A 21784-nucleotide genomic window follows, 5' to 3' on the forward strand; every position below is an offset into this window, starting at 1 on the left:
AGTGGCAATCATTTACACTTCACAATCAAACTGGTTTTGCAGTGTGAATGATTGCCGCTTTAAAAAAAATTCTTGCCAAATCTCTCACTTTCTGAATCTCTCATCCTATTAAATTTCCCCCCATGGGTCAGTAAGAGTAATATATTACTTGGTGACAATACTAATCATGAGGGGCAGCCAGTGATATTACATTTCCCTCATCACTACTTGAAAGCAGTGTCAGCCAAACGAATTGGGTCACCGCCTAGAATTCATCAGGCCTCACAAATCAAGTTTGGCATGCACAGTATTTGTCTTGGAGGTGACCTCAGCTCAACAGCTACTTATTTTACAGATATTACACCATGCAGCATGTACAGTATTGTGCGTGACTGAATCTGTATATGGACCCCCATGTAACTTGTGTTGGAAAAAAGCTGTGGCTTTGTAGCACTTTGTATCCATATTTAGAGTGGTGGTAAATTTACTAATATGCGAGATCTATTGAAGATGGGATGTTGCCCATTACAACCAATATACATGCGTCAAATATCACCACAGTGATGCATGCATTGAGCAGATATTGGCGGCAGGGGAGTCTTAATGGGGGGGTGTTGAGGGGGCAACTCGCTCTCCCAAAACATGAGAGAAGCTCTTTGAAGGAGTAGAGGGCTTGTAATGTCCGGCAGAGCTTCCGTCTGTTGAGTAGCCTGGTGCACTGTAGTGAAGAAACAGAAAATAAACTACAATTCCCAGCAGCCCTTTCTACAGTGAGCTGTAATTTATTCTGGCTCAGTGGAGCAAAATGAAGAGGGAATCAGGGGCAAGTTACCTCAGCCCACACCCTAGTTTGACTACCTAGTATTTCAGCCCAGCAGTGCAGCCAGAGATCCGAAAAGTGGGCAGAGCAAACAGCACTGTACTGTACAATGTACAGCCAGTGCCAGCAGCATGAGCAAGGGAGGAGACCTCAGGGACCAGCATGAGCCACCCTAAATAGTGAGTGTGACTCATGGCAGAGGCACTGTGTGTGTGTGTGTGTGTGTGTGTGTGTGTTGTAACTGCTAAATATTTTATACAGTATTAATGTGTACATGCCTATGACTATATATGTGTGTGTGTGTGTGTGTGTGTGTGTGTGTGTGTGTGTGTGTTTAGGTGTATGACAATAGGTGTGTGAAATGTATATAGGTATGTGATTTTAACACACCCCTCCTGCAGTCTAATCCTCTCCCATATCCTAACGCTAACCTCCCATCACGCAACTTAACCCACCCCTTTCACAGCCTAACCCTAACCTAACTTTCCCTCCCGCAGTCTAATTCTAACCTCCACTCCTGCAGCCTAAGCCTAACCCACTCCTCCAACAGCCTTTAAAGATATCATGTGGGGGGGACTCTACGCCAATTTTGTAATTAACCATTTGCAACCATATTAATAAAACAAAACCTGCACAATGCATAGCGATCTGTGCAGTGCTTTTACTCCAGTGCAGACTGACAGCGTATTTGTCTTCGGATATGTTGCGAAATAAGGAGTTTAAATATGATAGGTTTCAGAAGTGTAACACAAATAACATATCCACGTTCAATTCCAATCCAATTAGCAAATTAACCGGTACTTATGTATTATCTGGGCTCCCATGTTAAATGCACCCCATTTTTTCATACTCCTACTATCCAACTATGCATGGAGTTGAATTTATATAGTGTGGCGAGCGCAGCGAGCCACCGTGCCCGAAGCATGGCGAGCGCAGCGTGCCCCGCGAGGGGATGCGGTCTCATAAGAAAAACGGGAGCCCAGATATTACATAAGTACCAATTAACCTCATAGCGTCACACAGTATAATGGGCCTAATTCAGACCTGATAGTTAATGTGAGTATCTGTGGTGGACTGTAAGGAGTAAGCCGCCACCCAGACAGAAAGAGTAACCGTCCTTTCCAAAATTACAAGAGAATTACGAGAAGATATCTAATCTACTGATATCTAATTAGCAGCCATTTGCAATTCATGAACCATCAAAAGGATTTTACTGTCTGTGCAAGTGTGAGTGGGTCTCAGGCTTCCCCTAATCCCTGACTGAGACAGAGCCTCACAAACGCCTGGGCACACATGCATATTTGCAGACACACTCAGAAAAGGAAGGTTGCCACCCCTAAATGATGGCTTCCTGTCAATCAAACTGCCAGAGGATTATGTTTACGATACATACGCATTTTCTGCAGTTTATACCCCTGTCATTTGATAATTGCTTGACTTGCAAATTCTCTAAATAGCGGTCAGGTCTGAATCAGGCCCTTACTTGTTTTTTCCTAAAACATATGCAAGTATTACCATCGGCTGCAGGTAGGCAACATGCAGGTATTGCTATTATTATCAGGTGCGTGTAGTTAACAGGCAGTTATTATTTCCTCAGACAGTGTTACCTAGAATATGTTCATTAATTGAAGCAAAATACTAAACAACTAACAGTATTTGTTAGCTTACCCTAAAATGCCTTTCATAATGGCCACTGTCGTCATCGAATTCGATCACAAATCCATTTAAAGACCAGATGAAAGTAAGGTCCAGAGAAGGATCATGAGATGCATGGCACTGCATGGAAGCATTCTCCCCGACTGTTACATCTGCATTGGATGGTGCAAGGGTGATCTTGGTGGCAGCTGCAAATTACAACAGTGTATAACATTACAAATCAGTAAACAGAGGAAAAACAGTAATAAATATTTAGAAATTTATTTGGAAACATAAGTAGAATTTTGACAGCTCCACAGAAAACGGATTCAAGGTGTTGTCAAGACGTCTATGGCCCATCCCATCCTATGCCTCTCAACTCACAAATACCCCTTACAGAAAAAGCGACCCGGCAACTACTTGGCATTAAGAGTGCCGGATCATTTTGCCGGGAGAAGCCTGACACCCTATCACAGTGAACAGCAAAGTGCCAGGTTAAAAATTTCAAACCTGTAATTTGGTGAATAACATGGGTATTTCTTCTGTGTGAAAGGGTCAAGCCGGGTTGTAAATTCCGGGTCCTCAACCCTTGTAAATTCCAAGGTCAGAGTCCAGGGATTTACGACCCAGGTTTACCCTTTCACAGAAAAAAACAGACCCGTGTTGAACAGCAATTTACTGGATAGAACTGCTTCAAGCGTAATTTAGTTTTCAGTGAGAAAGGCGTATTACAGTATCTTAACATTGTTGCTATCTCTTCATGCCCCAGTGCAGCAGCCAACCTGCCTTTCACTTCTTGTTTACAAATGAAGGGAACACCACAGTTCTTTGCTTATTGAAGAACAATATGTCCATTACGGTGCCAGTGATCAATTAAGCTCCCTATTGACAATGGATAAAGCAGAGGGAAGCAGGGGCAAAAGTAGTGCAGGTGGCAGGTGCAATGTTATTTTTAGCTGTCAGGTCCTGTAGTAAATGCTAAAGTCTGCTGGGCTGGCTGTCAGTCAGCCTGTAAGTCCGCCCTTGGGTGGGACAGGGTCTGTCAGTATTGGCTCCCCTGCACATCTGATCTGTGCAGTGCAGAGGAGCCAATAAGCAGATGCAGCCTTCCCACTTTCCCGGTCTCCCACCTTACCGCCATTGTCGGTGTCCATCCCTAGATGGCGCAGGCACTGCTGCTTTTTGCCGCAAAACATCCTGAGCCTGGGTTCGGCGCCAGGATTGCCAGCGGGACACACACACAACAGACTGCCAGCGCCCATCGGTCAGGAAGACTGGAGGAGCCTGTAGATGTTGTCCTGCACTGGGTCTGGTGAGTAGCTGAGCAGCTGCACAGTGCTGGTCTGCTCTGTGGGGAGAGGATCAGGAGCCGCAGGGCTGGAGGCTGGCTATTAACTGCAATGCTTAATGTGGTGGGGAGGGGGGCATCAACATTGCATCAACATTGCACATTATTTTCTCCTCACTGCACCCCAGGTCAGGGCCTGCCAGGAAGGGGCCCTGTCCTGAGGTGCAGTGAGGAGATGGGACTGGTGTCAGACTCATACGCTGCTTTTTGGTATTGGCAGTAATGTATAATGGGCATTACTGGGTACATTTTTGATGCATGGCGAAGGCGAACAATGTCCCTGTTTATGGAGCATATTGTGAATTTTGGCTTAATCCATGTACCATTATGTGAATCTTGGCTTAATCCGTGAACATTATGTGAATTTTGGCTCAATCTGTGTGGCACTATGTGAATTTTGGCTCATTCCGTTTGGCATTATACAGTGTTGGTTAATTATTGTAATTATTAAAAATTAACCATTTCGTTTTCTAGGCCCTTATACCATTATGTGACGCACAAAAATTTTAATTTCCTTCCAAAGTTGCACAGCCAGTATCTTTTGCCGCACACAGCCTTTGTAAAACTAGAGGGAACATTGGGTGGGAGTTCAATGAAAGAGAAAACCAATTTATCTAAAACTCACAATTTGTGTTTGACAGTAAATCTAAAATGTAATAAGATTTTTCCTGGTTGCTCATACAAATCCATAAACCTGAAGAGAAGTATTGTTTGGCTGTGTTAATCTTTTGAATGCTAATGTGTTAAGTGTTAACTGTAGATATCTCAGCAGAATAGTCCCTCTCATACAATTATGCAGAATGTGTTTGACTGCAGCCAGAGCCTGATTGAAGGTTCCAGGTGCCCTAGACAAATACACATGTAGCTCCCCTTCTAATGCTGCAAAACACACGTGTATGGGCTCTCAGGGACTCGCCATTGATATTGCCCATGTGCATGTAACAAAGGGTATACAACTGGCATGTATGATCTACTGCTTGTAGCTTGAGAAGGAGGCTTTGGCTTTAGACTGCCCAGCTTGCCCTGTAGCTCAGTGTACATAAATTAATGGTTCTATCAGTAAGTTACATTGACACAGCCATCTGACAGTCACCTCAAAATTTACCCACCACAGTACATTAGGACGGGTGATAGCTAACAAGGATGGAATATATTAGGCCTTAATTTTGTTCCTCGGCTGTTACCTGCAAAACCACAGCTCAGCCTGAAAGTATATATATACTGTGTCCAGCAGTAGCAACATGCAGTATCTCTGCTGCTGCTGAAACATAGGCAATTCTCTACCAGTTAACCCGCTGCATACCATTCCTCATTGGCTATTAGTTCGTTTTAGATGTTGCCAGGCTCATCCATGCCACGAAAGAGATGCATACGAGTGTATGCACACACATGCCATTCATTTATATGAGCAGCCATGTAATACTGCAGCATCAGAGGCTTAAAGCTGTGTACACACGGGGGCGATATGGGCTGAAATCACTGGAAATATGGTCGCTGGTGACCATATTGCCAGTGATGGAAGTGTGCCCCGGCGATAAATCGCTGGGTGCGCGCTCCCGTTTTAAGTCCCATTGTAATCGCTGGTCGCAGGAGCTTGCTACTTGCAGCTGATTACCTCTGCGGCACCGCCGGCAGAGGTTCCCTTTCATCAGCGACCATCTCTGGTCGCTGATGAAAAGGAGACACTGGGCAATATATTGCACAGCAATGTATTGATCAGCAATATATGGCTGAGCAATATATCTCCCCCGTGTGTAAGGGGCTTAAGTTCATCACAGTTGCCCGGAGGCAAGTTGGAATTTGGTGTCCCCTTAAGCCCCATACACATGGGGGAGATATATTGCTCAGCCATATATTGCTAGCAATATATGGCTGAGCAATACATTGCTCAGTTTCTCCTTTTCATCAGCGACCTTTATGCAAATTCGACCTTAAGTCATGTCGACCTTGGCCCATGTCGACCTTAAGTCAGGTCGACCTTCCTGCCAGTCGACCTAGTGGGGTCGACCTAATGACTGTAGACCTAATTGTGGTCTGACAGATGTACCGATTCCGTGTACACAGCATTAGTCTTTAAAAAGAAAGTGTGATAACGGTCAATGCATCTGCGTCTTTTGCTAAGAAATAGCAAAGAATTCTTCACAAGAAATGTCTTCCCCGTCTTTTGTACTGTCTACAAAATATCTTGGGAGCACCACTAATCAGTGGCAGCATTACATTACACATACGCCTTTATAATGGTTAATCAACAATTCTACCTAATATAGATTTTTTTCAAAACCAGTGTGAACTCCACCTCTTTCATTTATCTCTTTGTTAACTTAGGTTAACTGTATTTATTGTATAGACAAGACATTGTTGTGATCTCTTTAACTATTACCCTTTATATATCTTCTTTTCCCTTCTATCTAAACTATATTTTCTCACAATACATGTTTCACATCTATAAATATTACTCTATGATTTGTGTAAAATCTTCTAATAAAAAGTTGAAACTAAAAAAAATATGAGCAATTGCCTACAAATTAAAGAAGGGTTGAGCAAAGGGCATACGGTCGGTTGGTCGACCTAAAGATGTAACTGAGTAAAGGGGGGTGTCCGCAAGAAGCAGACCAAAAGACAAATGTGCCTTTTTGGGCGCACTCTTTATTGTATAAATTCAATATGGTTACTGCATTAAAACATAACTTTTAATAGGCTTCTTACACTAAAATACTGGGAGCATTCATCAATTTACAATCAGTCATTTGATGCATATTCAATTAACTGTGCTTCAGAAATCAGAATTCACATATAACATTGAGACAAGACATAGACAAACATACATTAAGAGACAAGCTGTACCATTCGCTTGTCTTGATGTGCAACAAAATCTCTAGTCGCACTCTGAGATTTAATAGCCTCAGCAAGATATCGATTTATCTATAGTACCAAATCAATTTGAATATCAATTGCCTCAGCAAAATATCAACTGATGGCTCAGCCGCTTCAGCTCTGACCATCTCTCATGCTCTTCAATTGTAATGCAGAGCCAGTTACTGCCCCTTATGATCAGGTGGAGAGGAGAGAGACCCTTTATAGTATTTAAAAATGAAGAAGAATGACCCCCGTGAGCAGTACTCCTACAACCGGTGGCTCCTGAGCATCTACTGTTAATTCACCCGTCTGAGTTACCAACCAGTCAGTTCGCCAAGAGTCTCCTCTCTGGCTAGTGAACTGGCCCCCTCCAGACTCAGCTGGATTCTGACCTATAGGGGGGGTTAGGTAACCTAATGGACTATGGGTAAAGTAAGAATGCCAGGTTGGTTGTTATAGGGGAGTTATGGTATAGTGCACTTCTGCTTTCCAATTCAGCTTCGTGAGTCACCCTGGTGCTTTACAGTATTGCAGGGAGACACTCCGGGCTGAATGGATGAGAGAGTGTTTTCGGAAAAAATGAATACCAGCGACAGATTGTCAGTTTACCATTTGATGGGACTTCTACTTTCAGAGATCTGCAAGCATCGAATCACTGATGAGAGAGTCCCAGACACATGGATGCCTAACCGACATATAAAGAGAGATTTAGATAGAATAAAGGTAGGATTTGAAATAGGCAAGAAAAAAGATGGAGATTATATTAGACAATCATACTCGCCTCCGGGTACTGTATGGCAATTTACAATAGAGGACTTAAATCCAGCATCATTCTGGATGTGCCAGTGTGTATCAAAACACATCCAATCAATTGGTAATCCCTTAATTAGGTAGATTGTCCCCAAAAAAAGAGGGGGAGGGGGGTTACAACGAGTTTATATTATTGATATGCAGGGCAGTCAATTACCTCAAAGTTAAATCACTGCTAACATTTGCTGTGTAGCTTTTATCTAAAATGGATACAGTATAGACTATGTGCAAGTATTCAGACAATAGTCACAGTTATACTGGATATTGTTGCAATTGTGCATTTATTGACACTCTCTGTATTTAGTCCACCTACAGTAACTGTTTGGTGGGAGGTCAATTGGTGCACAGTATTATAACAGCTAAAAGTAGCACATACATATATCTGACATTATAAATCCAACTGTAACCACACAAATTTGAGCATGAAAAATGGTATAAGCTGCTATCCAATAAACACATCAAGGAGCTACTGTTGGTAAAGCATGAGAGTAAATCATAAGCCGTGTTTGCTCAGTAAATGAGGAGTTATGCTACCAACAATCACCCCGGAGCTGTAATGGGGATAACTGTGCGAACAAGCATAGATTTGACCAGTTTAGAAAAATAACATAGTCTATAGAGATTTGCTAACCAGGTTTTGCCATTAGAGTCTGCTCATTTAGAGGTGCAGATCACTGCCTGGCTATGACACATGTGAATTTGATCACTCAAACAATTGGCATACACCTAGCCTGCACCAGCTCATAAATAGCGTTAATACACTTTAGCAGATTAAGTATCTAAAGACAGAGTCATGCTCTAATTGAGGTATACAGTACGGCATAAGGTAACTCCATAGAGCAGTGCATACACACTAAGTGTGAGCCTGCAATGTCAGCCGCTCGCAAGCCCAGCTGAGCTGCGGCGGGGGTTACCTCCTGTCTATGCTCGTGTTCCCCAGCCGGGGACAGCGTTTCCTGGATGCGGCAGCGGTGGTGAGTCCTCTGTTCCCGCTGATGGTGTGTGAAGCAGGGGATGGTCAGAGCGCGAGCGGCTGGCGGTGGCGGGGACGCGTTTCGCCTGTGGCTTCCTCAGTCCGCCATCTTGCTTGTGGGCTCTTGCCCACTTCTTATCTCATGTCTAAAATCAGCCATTGGTTAAAACCTTTGATTGACATTTTTGGGAGCCTATGTATTTGCGGCTCTGGAGGCAGATTGGCCTATCGTATTAGACGTGCTCCCAATCAGTGCAGTGACATTGTTACGTTTTTACTCCAGCTACATATCTGTAGCTATTAACATGTTCAGCTCCGGCTCAAAGTACTCGGAGAATCAGCCCTTATATGGGTGGTCACAATAAGTACATTCAGGCACCGCGGTGAGTGGTATTGTAACATTAGTACAAAGAAGAACTACAAACTGTAATGCTTACCCATACATGTAGTGATTTTATGTCGACATGTGGGATGTTGACATTATTATTGTCGGCACTGCTCGATACCTTACTGTAACATGAAGGGGCAGAATACGTGATTGGTAATTATGGAGTGGATTCCAACCTGGAAATGGTCTAAAAGATCGGGTCATGGCTGAATTTAAGGGATTATATATAGTTGCTGGCGTCATTACTGATGAAAATGATTGTTAATGCTAAAGAAAATTTTATAAATAAAAATGAGGATATGAATATATGAAATGGGGAGGGATATTATTGTTGGGTTAAAGAATATTACTGAGATACATATTTAGGCGGTACTCTGACCCAGTAAATGCTAGAGATATTGAGAGGTGACAACATTTTGAAAAAATAATGCAGTTAATTTGTTCCAATAACGTGGCTGGGTCAAATAATTAATGACACCACCGTGACCTAGTGAAATGTGTACTGATCTACAATTATATGAATAGAGTGAAAATTGCAAGTCAAAAGGTGAAAAGGTTGAATAAAATGAAAATAAAAATAAATATAAAAGTATGAATAGGAAATAAAAAATAAGGGAAGATGACTTAAACAGTGACATTAAGGGTTGACCTGAAACATAGGTGAACCTTGAGTGAGAATGGGACTGTCGTTGCAGTGCCATCCTTAGACGGGTGTGAGTGAATTGTCCCGTTATGTTGATAAAGGTAAAAATAATCACAGTATATCAAACTGTGATATTTAGTGAGGTGACAGGTCACTGTTGATTCCGTGACTCTGTATCAATAAAAATACATTGTGGCCCAAGCTGTGATATGATAATTATCTAATAGAGTTCAATCTAATGATATGATAGGACTGAAACAGTCCATTCATATATTGAAGTGAATAGTGCGAAAAACAATAAGCATAAAACACACACAAATCGCAAACTGGCACGGCAAAGTGAAAACTAGTGAGAATTAGACTGCACAGAGGACTAAATTAGAGAGAAAAAAAGAAACAAGGTGGATACATGTAAGAAGATATGTATATAATACCGCAACTGTAAATTTGTTGTATAAACCCCAATTCTATCATTGGAATGTTGTTACAAAGATGAATGAGGTAGAGATCAAGAATGGATTTCGGATCATTGTTTTAGGAAGGCTGCATAATTGATATAGTCATTCAAGCCTCCTGGTGTCAGGGACCCCAAAAGAAAGATCCACTTGCTCTCTTTTTTTAGGAGTGCTTGTGTGAGGTCTCCTCCTCTTAGACCCAATTTGACCTGTTCCAGGCCCCAAATCTGAAAACCAGTCGGTTTGCCTGAATGTTTATGCAGGAAATGGCGTGCCACTGTAGTTATTTTCCTCATTTTAGTCTGGTCTGTGGTGGCGTTTCTAATGTTGCCAAGATGTTCCAAGGCTCTTTGTTTTAACATACGTGACGTCATTCCCACATACTTCAGGTTGCAGCTACATGTGATGCAATAAATCACATTCTTACTCTTGCAATTAAAGTAATCCCTGATTGGCATGTTGTTGCCATATTTGTCCATCATTTCAGTTGTTCTACTTATGCATAAGTAGAACAACTGAAATGGTGGACAAATATGGCACCGCCAGCCGCTCGCGCTCTGACCATCCCCTGCTTCACACACCATCAGCGGGAACAGAGGACTCACCACCGCTGCCGCATCCAGGAAACGCTGTCCCCGGCTGGGGAACACGAGCATAGACAGGAGGTAACCCCCGCCGCAGCTCAGCTGGGCTTGCGAGCGGCTGACATTGCAGGCTCACACTTAGTGTGTATGCACTGCTCTATGGAGTTACCTTATGCCGTACTGTATACCTCAATTAGAGCATGACTCTGTCTTTAGATACTTAATCTGCTAAAGTGTATTAACGCTATTTATGAGCTGGTGCAGGCTAGGTGTATGCCAATTGTTTGAGTGATCAAATTCACATGTGTCATAGCCAGGCAGTGATCTGCACCTCTAAATGAGCAGACTCTAATGGCAAAACCTGGTTAGCAAATCTCTATAGACTATGTTATTTTACTAAACTGGTCAAATCTATGCTTGTTCGCACAGTTATCCCCATTACAGCTCCGGGGTGATTGTTGGTAGCATAACTCCTCATTTACTGAGCAAACACGGCTTATGATTATACTCTCATGCTTTACCAACAGTAGCTCCTTGATGTGTTTATTGGATAGCAGCTTATACCATTTTTCATGCTCAAATTTGTGTGGTTACAGTTGGATTTATAATGTCAGATATATGTATGTGCTACTTTTAGCTGTTATAATACTGTGCACCAATTGACCTCCCACCAAACAGTTAGGTGGACTAAATACAGAGAGTGTCAATAAATGCACAATTGCAACAATATCCAGTATAACTGTGACTATTGTCTGAATACTTGCACATAGTCTATACTGTATCCATTTTAGATAAAAGCTACACAGCAAATGTTAGCAGTGATTTAACTTTGAGGTAATTGACTGCCCTGCATATCAATAATATAAACTCGTTGTAACCCCCCTCCCCCTCTTTTTTTGGGGACAATCTACCTAATTAAGGGATTACCAATTGATTGGATGTGTTTTGATACACACTGGCACATCCAGAATGATGCTGGATTTAAGTCCTCTATTGTAAATTGCCATACAGTACCCGGAGGCGAGTATGATTGTCTAATATAATCTCCATCTTTTTTCTTGCCTATTTCAAATCCTACCTTTATTCTATCTAAATCTCTCTTTATATGTCGGTTAGGCATCCATGTGTCTGGGACTCTCTCATCAGTGATTCGATGCTTGCAGATCTCTGAAAGTAGAAGTCCCATCAAATGGTAAACTGACAATCTGTCGCTGGTATTCACTTTTTCTGAAAACACTCTCTCATCCATTCAGCCCGGAGTGTCTCCCTGCAATACTGTAAAGCACCAGGGTGGCTCACGAAGCTGAATTGGAAAGCAGAAGTGCACTATACCATAACTCCCCTATAACAACCAACCTGGCATTCTTACTTTACACTCAGTCCATAAGGTTACCTAACCCCCCCTATAGGTCAGAATCCAGCTGAGTCTGGAGGGGGTTAGTTCACTAGCCAGAGAGGAGACTCTTGGCGAACTGACTGGTTGGTAACTCAGACGGGTGAATTAACAGTAGATGCTCAGGAGCCACCGGTTGTAGGAGTACTGCTCACGGGGGTCATTCTTCTTCATTTTTAAATACTATAAAGGGTCTCTCTCCTCTCCACCTGATCATAAGGGGCAGTAACTGGCTCTGCATTACAATTGAAGAGCATGAGAGATGGTCAGAGCTGAAGCGGCTGAGCCATCAGTTGATATTTTGCTGAGGCAATTGATATTCGAATTGATTTGGTACTATAGATAAATCGATATCTTGCTGAGGCTATTAAATCTCAGAGTGCGACTAGAGATTTTGTTGCACATCAAGACAAGCGAATGGTACAGCTTGTCTCTTAATGTATGTTTGTCTATGTCTTGTCTCAATGTTATATGTGAATTCTGATTTCTGAAGCACAGTTAATTGAATATGCATCAAATGACTGATTGTAAATTGATGAATGCTCCCAGTATTTTAGTGTAAGAAGCCTATTAAAAGTTATGTTTTAATGCAGTAACCATATTGAATTTATACAATAAAGAGTGCGCCCAAAAAGGCACATTTGTCTTTTGGTCTGCTTCTTGCGGACACCCCCCTTTACTCAGTTACAAATACTGAATGTGTTGGGCGCACCACCAATCCACGACTACTTTAATCTAATATTAGTAGTCCAACATATTGGTTTTTCCATGTTTTCCAGATATATATAAACTTAATGTATTAGTCTGTGCGGATCTATACTCCCTTTCCTTCTTGCAAATCGACTTAAAGATGGTCGACATTCATTAGGTCAACACTACTAAGTCGACATACTGCAAGGTCGACATGGGTCTAGGTCGACATGGGACAAGGCCGACAGGTCATTAGGTCAGCACAAGAATTAGGTTGAAATGGTCTAGGACGACAGTCAAAAAGTCAACATGGGGATTATCACTGTTTTTTGAGCCGACATGTGTCGACAGGTGGTATTTCATGCCCTACCATCCACTAGGGCATGGTGGGAGAATAAAATAGTGTGTCGATCACAGCTAGGCACAGGGCCTGAAGCATGGCGCAAACAGCGAGCCATGCGAGGGGACGTGGTGCACTTAATCCTGTGTCCATGCCGACTGTGTCAACATTCGGGTCAAAAAACCATGTAGACCTTTTGACTGTCAACCTAGACCATGTTCACCTAATGCTTGTGTTAACCCAATGACCTGTCGACCTAGACCCATGTTGACCTTGCAGTTTGTCGACCTAATGACTGTTAACCATCTTTAGGTCGACCAACCAATCCATACCCGGGCATAGTAACTCACAGATTATTAGAAGAGGAACTACATTGTTGCTGTAACCCAGACATTCCTGACCTCTGGGTTCAGGGCACATTAACAGTTCAGGTTTTATTGATATCCATGCTTGAGGTGACTTAATTAGTACCTCAGTTATTTTGATTCGACCATCTGTACTTAAACCTGATGGGAAATTTAATAAGATGAGAGACTCAGAAAGTGAGAGATTTGGTAAGAAATCTCCATTTTTTTTAACCAGTATGATGTTGCAGTGTAAATGATTGCCGCTTTAAAAAAACTGGAGATTTCTTACCAAATCTCTCACTTTCTGAACCTCTCATCCTATTAAATTCCCCCCCTGGGCTCTGTCCAATCTACCTGATGGGAACACAAATCTGGTAATGTTTGGGCGCATATGAGAATTGAACATTTGAACTGCAAAACAGACAAAAGTCATTCAGACAAAATGATTAAATCTATCTAACTTAACAAATGTATCTAAACAATGGTTTTTGTGCATTTCCCAGCATTTGGGAGAGAATGGTTGATTGTAATATGCTCCCATACATAGCCAGATACTAGTAACCACCAGACAAATTGAAAGGATAAATCTGTAGGTATGTATTGAGGATCGAGGTTGAGTATGCCTGCTGTATAGATTATGATGTCCTTGCTATTACCAATAACATAATAATACAGCCGATATAGTTATCAATATTGTGCATCCATGCTGAACGATATCGGTCACCAAAGATGCAGGTCGTTTGGCTATATTGACCTGCATTTTCGGTAGATTTCAATCATCGTTAACGATGCCTGGGAGCACGCATCCTTAATGATATTGAGTGTACACACTAGACGATATTGTGAAAGATATCGTTCAGAAAGCCCCACTTTATCTTCCAGTGTGTATGGGGCTTAAGAAAATAAATCTCCACACATCCATAGTCATTGCAACATTGTTTAGCAGATTTACCTGTAACAGAAAGTGTTCCAGTACTATTTGCTTTTCCTCTATCATTCTCTGCAAAACATGTGTAGCTGCCTTCATCAAGAACTGTTACGTTTACAATTTCCAGACTGCCATCATCCCAGATTGATACCCTAGTAAGAAATGGCAAAGTTTAGCAAATATTTATATAGCTTTTATTTGGCAGTATTTAATGAGAAACATTAGAAAAAAAAATCATGTTGGCTATTTCAACCCATCTACTTTTTTCATTGTCATTCCATTGGGCGTTGACCTTTTCACTGTCATCCCTATGTACAGTAGAAAATGTGCACGCTTGTTTCTGTTATGTTTATGAAACACTAGATGGCAGCAGAGTTGCCCACATCATTCCATAAGTACAACAAGCTGATGGCGAAATTGAAAGATTTTTAGTTTGCACATTTTTGAGATGCCCATATCTTCGAGAAGGTGCTAAATAAATAAGCAGAATCTTCAATAGAATTCCCATTTACCCTTTTGGTGGTTTATGTAAATGTCACTGTAAATGTTTTTTTTTTTTTTTTTAAACAACCAGATATGAGCGAATGTATTAATAGTACAGCATGATTTAAATAGTTTTACCAGAACTAGGGTGCATAGGAGAAATATATCAATTTGTATGCAACATAATGTACAATGTAATGAAGACAAAAATAAATACAGAGTTTCAGACAAAATAATCTAGAACTGTAACACATTAGATTAGGTACTTTCTTCATTTGACATTCAAAGACACTGTGAGTATTGATTATGGAATGCTTAATAAAAAAAACTCAGAGTTTAAAGGTTAACAAATAAGGCATGGTAAATACAACATTTTAATACAGAATCTAAAAGTTCAGTTTACAAAATTGTTGACATAAATGATGCAATAGGGGGTATATAAAAAACTTAAGTTCTTACCCCTTTTAAAGGACAAATTAGATCAATCTTCGTGCTGAAAATGTATGGGCGAAAAAGTACTCAAAAATGTTCAAGAAATTGCCCGTGATTTAATACATCAGTGAATCATTGCCGGTTTTTACCCCTAATGGGTTAACATTAAAATTAATACTAGTATGAAATGGGCAAAATAAAATTAATGATTTAAATGATCACAAAACACCTCACGCAATGTGGGTGAAAGGGTGTCCAGTGCCACCCTTCATACCCAACACCACCCCACCCTACCACGGAAATTATAAATGTGTGCCTTCCAATATTTCCCAAAGGCACAGCACTTGACTTCGGCATGCATCATGAAAAAAGGTTTCCCTAATTCAAATTATGCCACATTACCCTTATTCATATTACCAACAATTAGGTCTGTTTCTGTCTACAGCCTTTAAAAGCATAAAAGTGTTTGCATAAACAATGAGTACATTAGTAGACTCCAATACCAACAGGAAAATAAAAATGATTTGTACCAACCGTGTATTGTTTATAAGTAGCTCCGTTCCTTTGCTCCATGAGAATTTGGGTTTTGGAGCTGCCTTTGGTTTACATTCTATAATGACACGACCGCCTTTTGCTGCTAAGATCTTCTTACGCATAGGATTTAGTTCAAATGTTGGTGCTAAAGCTAAACATAAATGAAACATTATATGAATTAAATACTGATACTGTAAGGAATGTAAAGGTTTTGTAATGAGAGTTGGTTATTGAGTGATAAAAAGGCAAAGCTGTTCATTCAAGTTATAACTAGAAAAATGTCCAAATAATGGGGGAAATGGGCAATACACTACTAGTGCGTATACAGCACTCATGTGCCAGTCCAAAAAAACCCCAGTACATTACAATCCAACCTCTAATATTATATCTAATATATATACTATAATATATATACTATAATAACTTTCATCCAATCAACCAAATATTTGGTTGGATGTAAAAAAAAAATCTGATATCGGATGAGAGCAAACCTAATTTGTAATTCAGTAAATTGCTCCCAAAAGCTGGTTGTTAAAACAAGTGCCCTCATTCCAATCTGTTCGGTCCCTGGCATATTCGCAACAGGTTCCGATGTTTATGCTCTGTGTATGCGCATATTTGCATGTGCAGGGCTGCCTTGCGGACACCTTCGACGACTTGCATAATTGCCAATGTTTTCACCTGGGGGGGGGGGGGATTGAGGCGAGCTGGGCGGTGTTCGCATGGAGATGCCCAGTGTTTACTGGACGTACCACAAAAATGCTGGTAGCATCTAGGAAAACGCAGACCGTCCCCTTGCGAATTCAGGTGGGCAGCTGCAGATGTATACAACCAAGCTGATATATTTGCTGATGTATTCATCAAAGCTTGATATACATTCACTTTCTGTACCGGATCCACCAGAAAGTGAATACAGCAACACCAGCTAGAACAGTCCTCCTAATGATCTATTAATCAGGGCCATGATGGGAAACAGTGAGAGGAGAACAAAAATGCCACAATCTTTGCAGCTGCTCCATCGTTCCTTTAAAAAATTTAGAGCACAGTAATTACTGACCACTACTTTCAGAGCCATTCAGGAAGTTATTATCTTCTGGTGAAAGAAGTACATAAATTACAGATATTCATGAATACTAGTCCTTAGGCATCACATGCCAAGTCACATCGTTTGTTTCTGGTGCAGTTAGCTACTCCCATAGATCACTGATATACATTGAAGCCTGGCGCTGGTTTCAAAAATAGGGGAAGCCCCAATGCCTGTATCCCACAAACTCACGCAGACCACAAGTCTGGTGTTGGTTGTTAAAATACAGGGGGACCATGCGCAATTTTTCCTCTGTATTTTTTTTTTCAGCCAGGACTGGCTCAAAGAACCCAGGTCTGATTATGCTTTTGATCAGTGTGCCAAAACCCGTACCTTGTAATAAAACTCCCATTACAATGTGCGCGTTTACATACAAGAAAACATACACAATCGCAGAGTGTAGTAGCCTTGAACTTAAAAAATTTACAGGCTTTTACACTGGCTGAGTTTTTAGACAAGCCTGCACCTTTTACTGTGTAAAAAGGTGCAATTGTACATCTAAAAAAAAAAAATTAGACCCTATAACAGGGGTTCCCAATCTTTTTTGAATCACAGCAACCCTAGAGTATCAGAATTTTTTCAGGGCACCCCTAGGCCAAAGGAAAAAAAAACAGAATAAATATAACATTAAGTAGATTGGGTTTATATGTGATCCTTATGGTCAGTTATGTGGTAAAGGGCAGGATTTGCTTCTGTTTGTACACATTTTTTGATTGGCAGCCACCAGCACCAATACAATTCTTATTATTTTTATAAAGTAATTAGGCAAAACCATTTTAACCCTTTGAGTGTCAAAATAGGTGTTAAAAGTGGCAAGCAAACCTTTTTCATTAAACCCTTTGAGTGCCAACGTTGCTGTGAGAGATCCTCGAAATATCCATTTAAAATGCCAGCGTCGCCCACAGCGACTGTTCTTTTTTTAGGTGCAATATTTAAATATACTTCAATGAATTGACCTGGCTGTATTTGTATTTATTTATACTAAGAGAACAGTCGCTGCGAGTGACCTTGGCATCTTATAGCAGATATTTTGAGGATCGCTCACAGCAACGCTGGCACTCAAAGGGCTAAAAAACTATAAAATCTACTGCATTAAATGAGGAGAACTCTGGGTTTATTTAAACTAAGATGACATATATCTAAAAAAGATAACTTTTCATGTAGTGTTGGCTGTCATTGTCTGGTGATTACATGTGACCACCTGATAAACACTAAGCGGATACAACATTGAAAGAGCAGACTTCCTCACATTTGTTTGTGCCAATGTTTGGGAACTAAGGCACATTTAGCGCATCTCCTCCAATTACTGAAACATTATGTGGAGATCTTCCTTAACCTGTCAATTTAGTATTAGGGGCCCACCAGATATACAAGGTTATATACTAGCCCACCAACCAGATATGCTGGTTGGTGGGCCAGTATTTCTTGGCCATTAAATATAAGAAGATGGATTATTGCTCATTATTAGATAGCAGAGCTTAATATTGTGTACTGTGCATCAGCACTGTATGTCTTTCTTTGTACAACTACAAGTCCCAGCATGGTAGCACCTCCTGATACATGTGTGTAAATAGGGTGTGCATTTCAAGATCCTCCACCCCCCTTTCAATCTGTTGACTTATATAAGGATATTTGCCAAGTTATAACCGCACAACTCCTCTTTCATACAAAGGTGTGGCAAGCTTTCTATGTAACAAGATGGATAGATCTGTCCACCCTCATCTTATAGCGCTATCAAGTTTATTGATGTCACTACAGACAGGCACAACAACGTGAGTCCTCTCCAACCAGTTTTGATGAACAGTATATGCAGACAACAATACCCACTCATTGTCAGCAGTAATACATTTAAATGTTAATTTTTTAACAATCTAATGCATCTAAATTAATGAGTTATATTAACAAATTCATTATGTTCATGACACAGGGAAAGTAGTGTGACTAACCAAGGATCTTTAGCTCAGCATTTGCTTGAATAACTCCATAGTGGTTTTCTGCTATACACTGATACATTCCAGCATGTACCATAGTTAGTCCACGGATTTTCAGTTCACCTTTAGCATACTAAAAGAACACAAATCAATATGAATTAACATATTTTGAACAAGTGAGATTTATATAATACTTTGCTAATCTGCATTAAAGGATCATAAAACTATACATCGAACATGAGATAGGTCATTAGACCATTAATAAAATATAGCTGTTGTGCAAACATGAATTATTTACAATACATAGGGGACATTTTGTTATGATTATGGCACTCGGTGCTGCCAATGCTGTGTGTAAATGATTTGAAGCTTATCTTAAATCAGTAATATGACAGCTCCCATTCACATTTATCAATGCAACTAGACTAAAATGAAAGATAAAGGTTTCCTAAATAGTACAGAATGTTACAATTAATTTAGAAAATCAATAAGAATAATTGCTTAACACTGACAACTACAATAACGTTCTCCAAAGATTCAAAGGGCAAAATTTCCTAAGCTGCTATGTTCCAATGTGATCAGGTCTGTTTTGCGTGAGAATAAGCAGCTTATTTACTAATCTGCCGTGTTCTCAGGATTCATATTTTCTAATAATCACGTGATGAACATGAAGCACGTATGTCAGATCCGTGCAATGCTTTTATTTGTAGACAGTACCAGTCAAAAGTTTGGACACACCTTCTCATTCAATGGTTTTTACTTATTTAAATTATTTTCAAAACTATGAAAGAATATTTATGGAATTATTTTGTAAACAAAAAAGTGTTAAACAAATTCAAATATGTTTTATATTTTATATTCCTCAAAGTAGCCCCCTTTTGCTTTGATGACAGCCAGCTTTGAACACTCTTGGCATACTCTCAATCAGCTTCATGAGGTAGTCTCCTGGAATGGTTATACAACAGTCTTGAAGGAGTTCTCAGAGGTGCTGACCACGTATTGGCTGCTTTTACTTCACTCTACGGTCCAGCTCATCCCAAACCATCTCAGTTGGGTTTAGGTGGGGTGGCTGTGGAGGCCAGGTGATCTGGCGCAGCACTCCATCACCTTCCTTCTCAGTCAAGTAGCCCTTACATAGCCTGGAGGTGTGTTTAGGGTCATTGTCTTGTTTAAAAATAAATGATGGTCCCAGAAAGTGCAAACCGATGGGATGGCATGGCGCTGAAGAATGCTGTAGTAGCCATGCTGGTGTGATAGATAGATATATATGTATTTATTTTTTTTTCATTTAAATTTTTTCTTTATTTTTAGTCTGGCCCAGAAAAAACTACCTGGGATTGGCCTCGCTAGTCTGTGCTAGGGGTTCCCATGGTTTAGGGGCCCATGTGCAGCGCACACCATGATATTTATGTCAATATACCTGAGATCCAATACATTTCAAAGGGTCTAAAAGAAGACTGCACTTCTAAAAGATAGACAGTAAGTATAGTATACTATAACAATATTTTGTTAAATATTAATGTACCACAGAAGCATACAGTACATAGCTACCTGTAGAATGATGTTAATATTTGAAATTACAACATGAGTGTCTTTTCTTATAACAGTACTAGTCTTAATAAATATTACAACAATGGCATTACTTATTACACATTTGATAAAATGTACTTATTAAGTACTTACCGATTCTCCATTTTTTAACCATCTAATGGTAGGTATTGGTTTCCCCTTAGCAATACAGGGCCAGTGCAAATCACTGCCTATATCCCGTTCTGTATCATTTATATGTTCTACCCATTCTGGCTGAGCTAAAATGCAAAATAGAGAACAAGTAAAATATCATATTTAAAAAGCTGTACAAATATATCAAGAATTACTATTCTATAATACAGGTAGATACATTGTAAAACCTTTCAGTATCAAATAGCAAGTATAACTAAAGAGTGTCATAAATCTAGGTGCAATATAATAACCAATGTATATAGATTGATTTGAGATGGGTAGTTGGCAAGAACATGCACTCATGTTGGTCAGAAATCTATAGGTGGTGGCCAGGACTTGGAAGGGGGGAGTTTGGGGAGAAATAGCCATGCATCATAGAGACTGACATGCTAGAGTAGAAATAAGTCAGAAGAATTAGGGTACTTTGCCAGTCTGGACTTAGGCAAAACCATGTGCACTGCAGTTGGGGCAGATGTAACATGTGCAAAAAGAGTGCAATTTGGGTGGGGTGTGTTGAAACTGAAATCTGAATTGCAGTGTAAAAATAATGCAGCCAGTATTTACCCTGCACAGAAACAAAATAACTCACACAAATCTAACTCTCTCTATACATGTTACATTTGCCCCACCTGCAGTGTAGCATGGTTTTGCCCATTTTGAGAACAAATTTGTACTGCGATCAGATCTGAATAAGGGCCCTAATGTTTTCTGCCATGTCGGTAATGCCTAATTAATGCAAGCAATAAGGCTATATACTGTATATATAAAAAGCAAGTCCTTAGACATAGGAACCACATAGAGATGCCAGCATAGAGCACAGGCTTGTGACACCTTATGCAGGGAGAGATGTGATTTTTGGTACTCGGCCATATATCATAATTTTTTATTGCAATGTTTATGATTAGAGAGGTTTTAGTAAATGTATTGGAAGCTAATATCGGATTTATCTAATAAAGTATATGGTCAAGAATGTAGGAAGAAGTGAGACCTAAATGATACAGTATTGCCCCTTTCAGACCGCACTTTGTAAACGGTATATTGCCGTTTTTTTACCGTTTTAAAACGGTAATCTGTGCGGTCTGAAAGGTGCAGGACCACTTAACCGGTTAGAAAATACCGTTTTTTCTAACCGGTTAAAATGCAGGGTCCTACCCGTTTCAGAACCGGTATTTTAGGCTCAAAATCGATTCTGAAACGGTATTTAGGACCCAGCCAATGAGCTGGGTCCTAAATGCAGCGTAGTGAATATTTAATGAGCGCTCATTAAATATTCACACCACTGGAGCCGCCCCCCCCCCCCCCCCGTGTCGACCTATACCGTTTAAGAGCTGCGGTGTGAAAGGGGTTTTATCTGGCAGACCCGTTTTTGGAAACGTTTTGAAATACAGGGTCAAAGCCAGTTATGCGGT

General features: G+C 40.4%; 1 protein-coding gene across 3 annotated transcripts in view; it reads right to left on the minus strand.

Annotated features, from left to right (window-relative positions):
• CNTN1 (contactin 1) overlaps positions 1 to 21784 on the minus strand; it is a 144635-nt gene that overhangs the window by 37906 nt on the left and 84945 nt on the right. For all 3 annotated transcript variants that reach the window (XM_083182702.1, XM_083182700.1, XM_083182701.1), the window contains 5 exons: positions 20337 to 20461; positions 18669 to 18786; positions 15639 to 15789; positions 14214 to 14341; positions 2468 to 2643 (listed from right to left, as the gene is read on the minus strand). In XM_083182702.1, the coding sequence (XP_083038828.1) occupies positions 2468 to 2643; positions 14214 to 14341; positions 15639 to 15789; positions 18669 to 18786; positions 20337 to 20461 (698 nt within the window). The remainder of the gene's footprint in view (positions 1 to 2467; positions 2644 to 14213; positions 14342 to 15638; positions 15790 to 18668; positions 18787 to 20336; positions 20462 to 21784) is intronic.

The sequence above is a fragment of the Crinia signifera genome, chromosome 4 (assembly GCF_055691185.1).
Source record: "Crinia signifera chromosome 4, ASM5569118v1, whole genome shotgun sequence".
Lineage (NCBI taxonomy): Eukaryota > Metazoa > Chordata > Amphibia > Anura > Myobatrachidae > Crinia > Crinia signifera.